The sequence below is a fragment of the Crinia signifera genome, chromosome 1 (assembly GCF_055691185.1).
Source record: "Crinia signifera chromosome 1, ASM5569118v1, whole genome shotgun sequence".
NCBI classification, from domain to species: Eukaryota; Metazoa; Chordata; class Amphibia; order Anura; family Myobatrachidae; genus Crinia; species Crinia signifera.
Window position 1 is genome coordinate 331,027,190 of NC_139217.1, and position 13,422 is coordinate 331,040,611.

At 42.3% G+C, this 13,422-nt stretch overlaps 1 protein-coding gene across 3 annotated transcripts in view; it reads left to right on the forward strand.

Annotated features, from left to right (window-relative positions):
• The window catches only part of PNP (purine nucleoside phosphorylase), a 50,914-nt gene that overhangs the window by 22,788 nt on the left and 14,704 nt on the right, over nt 1–13,422 (forward strand). The window contains exon 1 of one of the 3 annotated variants that reach the window (XM_083145152.1): nt 3,405–3,457. The exons of 1 other annotated variant lie outside the window; for it this stretch is intronic. In XM_083145152.1, the coding sequence (XP_083001278.1) occupies nt 3,420–3,457 (38 nt within the window). In that variant the 5' untranslated portion in view covers nt 3,405–3,419. Of the gene's footprint in view, nt 1–3,404; nt 3,458–6,247; nt 6,403–13,422 lie in introns of those variants that run through there. One more of the 3 variants, XM_083145150.1, reaches the window with a different exon arrangement.

Sequence of the window (13,422 nt, forward strand, 5' to 3'; positions counted from 1 at the left end):
TTCACAAAGGTTATGATACCCCTGCCTCTGTCTGACACTGTTCAGTAGGAGTATATAACTCAAAACACAGTAAATAAAGTTTGACACTTCAAATATATTTCCCAAAATCCTTGTGACAAGCTGAGATGGTTCAGTGACGACGCAGAATTTGTGGCACTTTGATCAGGCAGTCCCTGTTGTAAAGCAGATTAATGAAAGTAAATAAAATTATACAGCAGATGAATTAAAATAATTAAATACATTGAGAAACCAACTCTTTTGATTAAATGATGTTAATGCTGCATAGTGATGGTAAAAGCTACGATAAGTAAATTAAATAATTTTATGCTGTAACATTCAAGTCATAAGTGATGCAATGCCCGGGTTAATATGACACAATATTATGATAGACTATGGTGTTTATGTAATAACCTGTAATCCAATGTCTAACCACCCTCTGGCAGGTTATTTTATTCCTTTAATCAATTCACTAAATCAGGCATTGCGATGTTTGCCATTCCCATTACAAGTTCCTGTAACTAAACAGTGACCTGGTGATCACCAGTAATCTGCTAATCTCCCACTGCCTGGCTCAGTATGGTGAATAAAGAGGATATGGTCACTAGGTGTACAGCAAGTAGGTCGACAAGAATTAGGTCAACACCACTAGGTCGACATGCATTAAGGTTGACATGAATAAAGGTCGACATGCAGGAAGGTCGTCATGCCCTACCATCCACTAGGACATAAATACCCAAATAAAGGCTTCAGCCGTTTTGCAGACAGCTTTCAGCAGGCAATTCAGATGGTTAGTGGTACCCATATTGTAATGCAGATCACATAGCGGATCACAGGACCTTTCTTTGTTTTTATGTAAACATTTTTTTCTATATTGAAGCATGACATATACATAGAAATCCTCAAACAAAAATATGTTCTACTTATGTGTGATTCCGTGTATATGAATAGCTTCTGTCCTACATTGTCTTATGTACAGACATAGGCCCTGATTCAGACCTCATCACAGGACACATTTGTTCTCAAAATGGGCAAATCCATGGGGGTCATTCTGATCTTCTCGCAATAATGCGAGTTCGGCCCCCTCCTGATGTTTGGGGCTCTGCACATTCGCATGGTGTATTATGTGCATCTCCCCTTTGCGAACGACTTGCATAGTCGTTGAGCCGTTCTCAAGGTTAGGGGCAGATGGCGGCAGGGATGGGGGTTACCCATGGGAACGCTCCGCGTTTTATGGGCGTCCCCATGAAAACGCTTGGCGTTCCCATGGGTGCGCAGACGGGACAATGTGTGACAGGATGATCCTCACAGTTTACCGAGCAAACCAAAATGAGGGCCTATGTGCACTGCAGGTGGGGCAAATGTAACATTTGCAGAGAGCGTTAGATTTGGGTGAGTTATTTTGTTTCTGTGCAGGGTAAATACTGACTGCTTTATTTTTACACTGCAATTTAGATTTCAGTTTGAACACACCCCTCCCTAATCTAACGTTCTCTGCTCATGTTACATCTGTCCCACCTGCAGTGCAGCATAACTTTGTCCATTTGAGAACAAATTTGCCCAGTGATCAAGTCAAGTGTTCAATTAGGCCCATAATGTCGACCCAGAAACACATCTGGGAAACCAATATGGACCCATATCCTCCAACCCCCTTGTCTGTAAAAACAAGGGAAAATCTGCCATGACATTATTCCCCCATCGTCTAGTGCTCCTCAAGAGAGATTGGACAGAGGAGTCATTATATGCTTGTGTTACATACCATTAAGGCCCCCATACACTATGCGATTTGGGTACGATTGAACCCGATTCTGATGAATCGGCCGTGAAATCGGCCCAAATCGCACATGTAGACATCCCCTCTGACCTGATGCACGGTCCGGACCGTGTGCATCGGATCGGATTTGGGAGGTTGGATGGGCTGCACATAAGATTTGCTAAATCTTATGTGCAGCCTGGAGCCGGGCGGGGATGACAGTGGGCAGGGGATGTCGGCTACCAGAGAGCCGGGTGGAGGGAGCAAGGGGGGTGCAAGGAGCCGGGCAGGGGAAGACACTGCCGGACAGCGCCAGTGGTGGGAGCAGTGAAGTGAAGTGAAGTGCAAGCCCATACAAATGAAAGAGGCAGCCATTGATTGGCTGAGACCTCTCTCAGCCAATCAGCGATTAAACACCACATGCTGATTGAATAGCAAATGTTGAATTGAACATATATCCTTCCTGAAGGGGTGTACACATACTTTGATTTTGACAGGTTTTCAATTCTATTTTGGGTACTTGTTTAGTTTCACGGCGGCCGATATATCGGATGCGATATCAGCCGATATATCGATGCAATTTTTTACCTGTTCATAACCCCACTATCCACTACGCCTGGAGTTGATCTTATATAGTGTGGCAAACGCAGTAATCCGCGTCCGCTGGCCACGCTTGGGGCTTGGTGGCTCGCTGAGCTCGCCACACTATATAAAATCAACTCCATGCGTAGTGGATAGTGGGGTTATGAACAGGTAAAAAAATCAGATCGCATCGGATCATCCGAGATATCGGCCGCCGTGAAACTATACAAGTACCCTATTTTGCTTATAGAAGAAAAATTGAATTGAAATCAAAGGGTTTTTAAAATGTTTTTAATTTGCATTTGATTCGATGCACGCTCCTATTTTCTCTTTATCAAAAAGAAAAATAGACTGTGCTGGCAAGGAAATATCGAATTCGATCCAGTAATCGAATGTGTACACTGTACTTAAATGCACATCAAAATCGATATGGAAATCGATATAAAATGCAAAAGTGCAGATCGAATGTGAAAATGAATGGAAAGCAAAGGCCAAATCAAAAGGGGGTGGAATTGGGGAAATCTAAAACAAATCAAATCTTAAAGGTTTGTACAAGCATCAATTTACTTTTGATTCAATTTCGGTTCCATTTGCTTTCGATTTCCCCAATTCCACCCCATTTTGATTTGGCCTTTGCTTTCCATTTGGTTTCACATTTGATCTGCACTTTTGCATTCGATATTGATGTTGATGTGCATTCAAGGCACAGTGTACACATTCGATTTACTGGATCGAATTTGATATTTCCTTGCCTGTCTAGTCTATTTTTCTTTTCGATATAATGGGAGCGCACATCGAATCAAATGCGGATCAAAAGCATCTTGAAAATCATTAGCTTTTGATTCGGTTTCGATTCAATTTTGCTTCTATAAGCAAAATCTAATTGAAAACTTGTCAAAATTGAAGCGTGTGTACACCCCTTATGAGTGATTTATCTTTATTAAATATCAATTTTAGTGATTTTAATATGATATGATAGTTTTGCTACAGTTCTAGAACTGGAATTCAGTTATACTCCTGGCGATGCCGGCTGCCAGAATCCTGACCATTGCAATCCCGACCGCCATCAGAACACCAGTGGATCAGGATGTTTACAACGGAATCTCGACAGCCGGCATCCAAAACGTAAGTATGTCAGGCGGGTTAGGGTCAGGCTGGGGATGGGGGGTTAGGTTTCAGTACCAGGGGGGGACATAGGGTTAGGCTGCAAGTGGAGGGGAGGTTAGAGTTATACCCCTTTTACACCAAAAACCCTGGTCTGACCCTGGTCTTTGAACGCTGGAGTTTCCAGGGTCTGACCCTGCTTTATACTCCATTTACACAGCACTGTGACCCAGGTCTGCGCTGTTTACACTAAACCTGGGTCAGCACTGCTTTTCCCTATGGATGACATTAAAAATGTCCATTTTAGGACCGATAAACTGCCTTCCCTCAATGATTTAAAATAAAAATCAAAAGACATGACAAGTTAGCATTGAAAAATGTTGGTTTGTTTATTTTGTAAAATATATTTCAAAAAGTTTTATTCAGTGGTCAAGCTCACATAGCGGTATAAAAGTGCAGCATCACCCATGGGCTCTCCCCAGCCCCTTCCCCTGCAGCAGCAGACATAATCTCCCATGTGCTCCCCCAGCCCCCCCCCCCCCCCCCCCCCCCAAAAAAAATATATAAATAATACTGCATACAATTATGATTTGTGTGCACTGCCCGTATCCTTCCTGGCTGCTGTCTTTTGCCACTGCAACGCACTGTGGAAAAGCGTCCAGCACTTCTGGTATCCTTTCAGCACTACCCGGATGTCCCAACCAGTGTTCCCTCTAAGCTGTGCGCACGTGCGCGCGCACACAACTCGACAATCGTGCGCACAGACATTACAACAGAGCGCACAAAGCAGAAGTGGTCTCTTTTTACAGTTGTGGACTCAATTAATGTGTGTTTCACCCAATAACTACATTGTGTGCTGTGTTTTGAATGTTTAAATGTTTAATATAATTTTGAAGTAAAGTCAACACAAATGCTGAACGTCATTTTTCAGTTATATATAATTGACGCACAAAAATTAAAATTTCCTTCCAAAGTTGCACAGCCAAAATCTTTTGCCGCACACAGCCTTCGTAAAATTAGAGGGAACATTGGTCCCAACCTGGGTTGGGATCATTTACACCGCCCACGACCCAGGTCCAACCAGTGTTCAACCCTGGTCAGGACCTGGGTAGGAGACCAGTGTTACTGGACCTGGGTTGGCCCCTTTTACACCAAAGCTGACCTGGGTCCAACCTGGGTTATTCCTTGGTGTAAAAGGGGTATTAGGCTGCAGTGAGAGAGGTGTGGTTTAGGCACTTATGGTTAGGCTGCGCTAGCGGAGAGGGTTAGGGTCAGGCTGCAACAGATGAGGATTTGGGTTTGGCAGCAAGCAGCAAAGATTAGCGGGGTAGAGTAAGAGGGTTCACTCACTTATGAGGCTCCTGTTGGGATTCTCCATATTGAGGTGCTAGGGTCGGTCCTTTGTCAGCATCCCCACCATAGGGATATTGTATGTATCTCCTATTGCTGTATCTGGGCATAATAAAATAATATTCAGCAAAAAAATATAGGTATAGGTTTTTTTTTTATATATATATTTTTAATTCTCATTGAACAAAATTCCCAAATGATTGGTTCATTTACTTACTGTGAAGGAAAGGAGCTGAAACCTGTACATGCATTGCACAGCGCTCACATACAGATGGAGGCCTACTCAGTAATACTTCCACATATACAGTATGCTTTTAGCATAACACACTGTAGGTACAGCATATCTATTAGTACAGTGTGTGCACAGTTTTAAATGGCCTAATTAGCTTTAGTAGGAAGCCTAGTGGCAGTTTCAGAGGTTGCAAATTATGCATTGTATTCATGTGTTATAGTTTTATGAGTTCAGGGCATTATAATTTCCCCTTTAGCTTATACCAACTAATATCTAAATGTACATTATCTGAAGTGAAAATTTAATTTTAGTATTATTTCATAATTAATTATAATAGTAATAATTATAATAATATTAGATGTAAAACACATCATAAGTATACTGGCCAGGAACCATAACTTAGGGGCTGAGGTATCAATTACTTTTAGCTATTTAAGGGGCAGATGTATGAAACCTAGAGAAGTGATAAAGTGAAAGGTGATATGCACCAGCCAATCAGCTCCTAACTTATGTTTCAAACCCAGTTTGTAACTTGACCATTATGTGCTGATTGGCTGGTGTGTCATCTTTCAATCTATCACTGTCCCTAAATTGCCTGCATATGATAAATGGTGCTAGAGCCAGTCAGCTGCCAACTGTCATTTTTCAAACATAACAGGAGTTGATTGAATGGAGCATACATTGTTTTAAACTCATCTGCAAATGGGCCCCTTAGTGGACAGTGAATGAATACAAAACTACATTTTTTAATAATTGATTGAGCATTGACTGAAAGATGTTAGTTCTAAAGTTCAAACACCGGTCACCACCGAGTTATGACGTGAGTTTGTAGCACATGATCATGTAGCATAATGTCTTTCTGGCTCTAGAGTGTCACAGACTGCATGGTCACTGTCATTACCAAGTATCATTTATGCTCTCAGTGTATAGTGCGGCAATACAATGGGGGGCACTGTGTCCCAGTGACCCAGTTCCTGTTACATGTTGTTATTATGTCATCGCATATCGGGAAACGCTGCGTGTCATGAAAACCACTTCCATAAAACACCGCTGTCACATCCGCTGTCACGTCCGGGCTGTTCGATCCACGCAACGTCACTGATTCTGTTACAGCCAATCAGAATCAGGGGCTTGAGTGAAAGGAGACAAATGAACCAATCATTTTAGGGGCGTGTGAAGGGCACGCTTCTTGTAGCCAATCAGAAACAACTTTCCCTATCCCAGAATGTTGTGACATATCTGCGTAGATAAAATAGCCCGGGAGCGCTGTATGTAAACAGGTGTGTGACTGCCTTCTGCTGCTGGTTACTGCTATCATGTCTCCCCCGGGATATGGAACACAGGAGATAGAGATTAAAAGAATAGAAGAGACACGCTGCAGGGGGTAAGTTATGTGACTGCGCGCACGTGGGGCAGCATATGTCACTGCCACACCGTTCTGCTCAGGTATTAGAGAGCATACAGCCAGTCACACGTTTGCGTTCGTTTTCTAAGCTGTTGATCACTGTGGGTTACACAGTGATTCAAAAATCATCTGTCATATGGCACCTAAAAGCACTTATATTGGGAACATTCAGCTCTGACTTTCATTAATGAACGGGTGAGAAATCATTCGATGGTGAGCGACCATCGAATGTTTTTTTCCACACGCGTGGCCGCATGCGAGGCGATGTGTTTGCGTACAAATCCCCTCGCATGTCAGATAGGGTATTCGATCAGTGGGGGCGCGTTTGTCCGGGCGGCGTTTACCTGTTGGTTAAGCTGCGTACATACACAATTTAATCAGAATAAATGGAGGAAAGATTCAGCCATCCAAATTTTTGTCGCTACTCAGGTACTCCGAAATACTACAGCAAGATAGTATTGGTGAAGCTACAATTGCGATGCATTCTCCACTTCTGTTCAGTATCTGTAAATAATCCATATGAGAAGTTACCGTATCCCAGCTACAAACTAACCTCTTATGTGTTCATTTCTTATCATTTGGTTGCTATTTGCGTTTGCAGGCTTCTAATAAGCACACATTATAAAATGCAGTTCAGACAAACACAAGTATATTAGTTCCAGAAGTATTATTACTACCTGCTTATACAGTGATTATACTGCATATTTATTATCTGTTTCTTGTGCATTCATAATAAGAGGGAACGTGTCACATATGCCATGCTTCCATATACAGAAGAGATTAGTGACATCAGAGGTGGATTTGGCACTAAGCCTGGGGGCGGCACACCATGATGATGCCAAGTGGTTCTTTTTTGTTTATTATTACAACTTATTTTGAAAAATACTGAGTTTTGCAACTGATGGGAGAAAATGGGCAGAAAATTGTGGTAAGGGACATTATGGTCTATATTCTTTACCAAGCCCTGATAACCCATTTTACTTCTGATAAAGGGGTTATAACTTGTTCAGTCAATTTGCAAAATAGGTTTCTGCAGAGGATTCATTGATTCCTAATGCAGTCCGGTCAGTACAGCAGATTGCCGCAAAAGGTTGACATGGGGTTTTTCACTGTTTTTTGAGCCGACATGTGCCGACAGGCAGTATTTCATGCCCTACCATCCAATAGGGCATGGTGGGAGGATGAAATAGTGTGCTGAGCATAGCGAGGCACCGTGCCCGAAGCATTGCGAGCTACATTCGGGTAAAAATGACTGCACGCTAGTGTCGACCTAATGTCATGTCGACTTAGATCCATGTCGACCTTGACTCATGTTGACCTTGCTGCATGTCAACCTAGTGGTGTCGACCCAATGCTTGTGGACCTAGTTATGGTCGACTAAACAATCCCAACCTGTTACATCTGCAATGTAGTGCACACTGTAAATATGTGAGTGAGCTGAGCTGCTTCTTCTAAACGCAAACATTACCCACCACTCCCAGGGGCAAGGGCTTAACTACCATAGGTGCAAGGGGTGCAGTTGCTATGGGGCCCAGAGCTGAAGGGGGCCCATCTTTACTATCTAAGTCATATGTTCTACATACATTTATCAGTTGCTAAATAGGGGGCCCTTACAAACTTTTGCTATGGGGCCTACGAATATCTAGTTACGCCCCCAGGGGGCACCAAAAGTAGAGCCGTAACATAAACTTGCATACATGTTACTCCTGGCTGCCAGGATGGAGCTGCCAGATGGATGATCAAGGTTGTGTGGAGAGGACAGGTGTGGAGAGGACAGGTGTGCGGGGCAGGGGGCGTGGTGCTGAGTTTGCATCATCATGGCCAGGCTCTTGCCATACAGTGCTGTGATTCCTGTTTTTTTTTTTTTTTTTTTTTAAGGTGGGGGTGGAGCTACATTTCAAATCAGAAAAATCACTTAAATTAATTGGCTCTGTCCTCCCACTTCTGGCAGCAAGTTGGGTGGCACAGATTGCCAATGGTAGGTCTACAGGAGGCTGCCATTCTTTTCCAGGCCTCCTGGAGAGGCCATTGGGATTTGGGAGTCTCCCAAGATAGTCTAGGAGAGTAGGCAAATATGCTATAACCCCTTCTGCATGCCTCCCAACATGACCCTCTTCAGGAGGGACACAATGCTCTGTTTCTGGACTTTCCTCTGAATGTACGATTGCCATCACCTGTGCTAACAGGGTAATTGATAAGAAAGGTGTTTTTCAAAACAGGTGATGGCAGTTATTTATTCAGAGGGAGGTCCAGAAACAGAGCATTGTGTCCCTCCTGGAGAGGGTCATGTTGGGAGGTATGCTTCTGGACTGTGAAGCTTCCCTCAAAAATAAAGTATCATGGAGGCCTCCTTTTTGCCAGCAAATTGCAGCTTTACTTTGATGATGATGTTCACAGTACTTGCAGTGCATGTATAACCGTCCAAAATTAATAACAATCATCCACCAAGAGATGAGGCCGCAGCGCAGTCCTAAATTCAAATATGGGAACTACAGCAGCTGCCACATCAAACACTGCCAAACAACATTGGCTGGGACTGACAGTTGGTGTGGCTTCCATATATGAATTTTGGACTGTGCAGCCCCACCTCTGGAGCTGCTACTGAGAACAACACAGCTTCTTGCCCCTATGCGGTGTGTGGTAAGGGAGCCGCTTGACTCTCACTGACTGAGCCACATTAGAGAAACATTAAGACTTGTCACTGTCAGAGAGAGCCAGTAGCAGTGGGCATGTCTGTATTGGCCTGCACATGTACATAACTACAGGTAGATGTATGAAGCAGTGATAAGGGAGGAGATGTGATAAAGTGGTCTGGTACTTTATTACCACTACACTACTTTTCTACATAACTATACCCCTATATTATTATTCCTTATGTGGCATCAGTTGGGTTCTGCAGCATCTAACAAAGGCCTAATTCATGTTTGCACTCAATGCCAATGATCACGCAGTGGAGCGATTATGGGCAAACTGCGCATGTGCCCCAATCACACTGCGCAAACGCCAAGGCGCATCATGGCCATATTTGGGAAGTGTATCTACCTTTAGCTTTGATCAAGTGCAAACAAAAACATTGTGCTTGTGTTGTTACTGTCATGTCCAGTCTGCATCGCCACTTGCTGGTCAGAAGGTCGCCTTTGGTAGTGGTATATGGCCATTTTCAGGGAGTGTCAGGTGCGCCCAGGCATTTTAAGGGAGGGAGTGTGACATCAACCCCAGCCTCGATCACCTAGGTTCTGTTGCAGAGTTGTGATAGTTAAGAAGAGAAAAAGATAACTCTTTTTTTAGGGGCACTAACTTTTTCTGTTAAAATTATTTAATTTTTAATGATATATGTTAAAGGATAATCCAAAACACAGTACAGCAGAATGATGACCTAGGGGCCAATGAATATAAAGACTGGTGAACAAGCCTGTTTTTAACGGCGAAACGCGCGTCCAGAGAGGTGGTATGGCGGCCACTGAGGGGACCCCTGTGCTACATATGCACATCTGAGCATACTTCGGGAGGATAAGTAGTATTTTGGTTGAGACAATCTGTTTAAACAATTGTGTTTGTAGCTTCCCTAGCGATATAAATAGGGACCCTTGATAACCTTAAAATCCACTTATATCCACCTATATGTAATCTGTTTGGAGAGAGTTTATGTGTTTAACATTTTAGAATTTGTGACTGGCATAGATATTGCGTGCTAGCATCATTCTTCTCCTATTTGTGTCAGAATAACTGTGTTTGCAGATTAGATACAGAAAAATCTTAGTTGCTGTTATCCCTCGTCCCTGTTGACATTTGTGTTTGGAGACTTCTTAGCAACAGAGATATGATGTGCGATAAAATCAGTTTATACCTATATCTATCTGGACACTATTTATAGTGAGCAAAAGATGTGTTAATACTGCAGGATCTGCATTTGACTCTGAAATTTCTGTCACTACTATCCCTTTACTCTCTCTAAGGGACTCTCATTGCGGCCAGCCAGAGAGTGACCCCCTGCGCTGGGATTCCAACAGGGGTGATCCAGGAGCTGAGCCCCAAAAGCAGATCCCAGTTACCTTTCTTCAGTAGCCCCCTAATCTGTACACTGTTTGGCTCGTTCACTGCCCAAGAGACACATGAACAAACAGGGATCAGTTGGGACTCTAGGGGTGCATACTTTTTTCAGTTATCCTATCTGCTCAGACCAGATTAAGGGGGAAATTTACTAAAGGAAATTTGTAAAAAAAATAGGTGTATTGTATCCAGAAATACACTTATTTTTTACATTTACTATCCCGAAAATACGGCAATTCGTAGTCGTATTGATGTGCTATCAATACGAATACGAATTGCCGTATTTTCGGGATAGTAAATGTCAAAAATAAGTATATTTCTGGATACAAATACACCTATTTTTTACAAATTTCCTTTAGTAAATTTCCCCCAAAATGGCTAATTTTTTTGTGAAATTAAGCATATAAGTAACAAATGATATTGGGGTCTTCCGCAAGTTGCTGACACCACTCAAAAACGATATATTTTCGCCACTCACTATTTATTTGTTTATTTATTAGTAATTAATGGTGATACACTATATTTATATAAGAAAAGTTTTTCACAGTCACGTAACCAATAAAAACCAATAAAAATTCAGCTTAAACGATCAATTGCCCAAGGGGTTCTGTGGAGGACCACAAATGGGAACAATTGCCTATAAATAGCTGAAACATTCACCACTTTTAAGAGTGCACCAATTATGTCTTATTGTTATATTATTTCACTGTAAGGCTGTAGATATACTTTATGTGAAAAAGCGGGCACAGGCCGGCGTATATACTGTAAGAAGAGTTTAGTTCCTGTAAAGGAACTTATCTATATCTTTGTCACACCCACATTGAATCACAATACTTTATTTTCCTCTCCCATTGTGTTCTGTTTCTCCCTTTCTTTATATTCGTTGACCCCTAGGTCATCATTCTGCTGTACTGTGTTTTGGATTATCCTTTAACACAGTGGTTCCCAAACTGTGCACCTAGGCTCCCTGGGGTGCCTCGGAGCACTTGCAGGGGTGCCTCAGGTTGGTGGTCCAGAACCAATTCAAGTTATTTATGGCCAATGAAAAAGGCAAAATCAGTGCTTGGGGCTTCCAATTATAAAATATGTGGGGAAACAGAAGTGAATCGTGTTCCTCACCACATAACTGGACCTAAGGATGACATTTAAGCACAACTTATTTCATTTAATTTTTTTTTTTTGTTTTATTCTTGCTAACAAACTTTGGCCAAGGGGTGCCCTGAAAAATATTCTGATACTCTAGGGTGCCATGATTCAAAAAAGTTTGAGAACCTCTGCTTTAACATATATCATTACAAATTAAATCATTTTAACAGAAAAAGTTAATGCCCCTAAAAAGTTATCTTTTTCTCTTCTAAACACATGGTCACCCATAACTCTAGGGAGCACCACCAACAAATTTATGTGAGGTATTCATACCTATATTTATGCATATTTATTCATCTTAATTTCATTGTCAGTGCAAGCCACAATCCCCTCTTGTGAGAGTTGTGAAAGTGTCAGACTTACTCACATTTGCACAGACTGGGAGAATCATTAGATGGTGAGTGAATTGCGTATGGATTGGCAGGTAATAGTGAATAGCGATCCATACACAAGTATCTTGCAGATTTGCACAGGGCGGGTTTTCTTTCTGTCTACTACGCGGTGGCTATATACTCGCAGTCATCTGCAAACTCTGATTCAGGCCCAAAGCAGAGGCGGAACTACCATTGGTGCAGCAGGTGCATTGCACCAGGGCCCATTAGGACTAAAGGGCCCACTTTTGTGTAGAATATTGTAAACTTGGGTTGGAGTGGAGGAGGGGAGCCCAAATTCTGTTTTTGCACCTGGGCCAAATACTCACAAGTTCCGCCACTGGCCCAAAGTGTTAAAATGGGATTAGGAAAATAGAGCAAGATTGCCGCTGATGAAGAGAAATATGCAAATGTATATATATAGCCAACTGCTAATACTTGTTGTCATGAGTCATTTCCTCTTAAAAGGACTTCTGCTCTGTAAACTACCTGTAACATTAGTTTCATTGGAAATTAACTGTAAGTTCTCAGGGAAAAATAGTTACATCTACAATTCATTATTATTCATGGCTGGCCAGTAAATACTTTTTTTTTTTTATCCTACAGCAGAAATTGCAACACAGTAATTGTAACAATAAAATATATTTTATGCAATGACTTTTAAAACATCCATACCTAATGTATATGACCTCTTACTTAATATCCTGAATTAATAAATCTCTCCAAATAAAACCGCCTACACACTTGCTGATCCCTGCCGATGGCAATATTGGTGGTGGTGGGGACCCGGCGGGGTTGTCGTCATCGGCAAGTGCATACAAACTTGCCGATAACGATTCAGAAGGGAGGGGCGGGGCTAGCTATGGCGTGCTGCAGCTGCAGCATGGCTGTCATTAACGAGGAACTCCTTCAGCTGAACATGCAGGACGAGGGAGGGGGTCAATATTGAGTGTACACACTATATTGAGTGTACACACTAGGAGATATTGTGAACAATATCACTCAGAAAGCCTTAGCTCGTGTATGGGGCACAAAATACAAGGATTACTCATTTGCATCATAGGATATGCACTCTTTTTATCTTATGGTTCAGTAATCTTAATTAAAGAAAATGTCTGATTGGGTTACGGTACAGGAAAGACCACTTTCCTGTCCCCTAATTCTGCTAGTTGTTGCCATCTGTAGACCACATACTCAGATATCAGATTCTTCTCAGTCTGCCAGAAAAGTAAGATTCAACAACAAGCAATATTCTTTTGATCACTCGTTATTTATGTTAAATGTTGCTCCAACCAATCAGCTTCTGACATTTTTCTAACATGTGCTCTGTGCGTGTGGCCATGGCGAATAGAGTGTAGCCAGGCGCTTGCACACAACATTGCGGGTATTAACGAGTGCTTTGACGCCGCTTGCCGGGCAAGCGAATGACCGC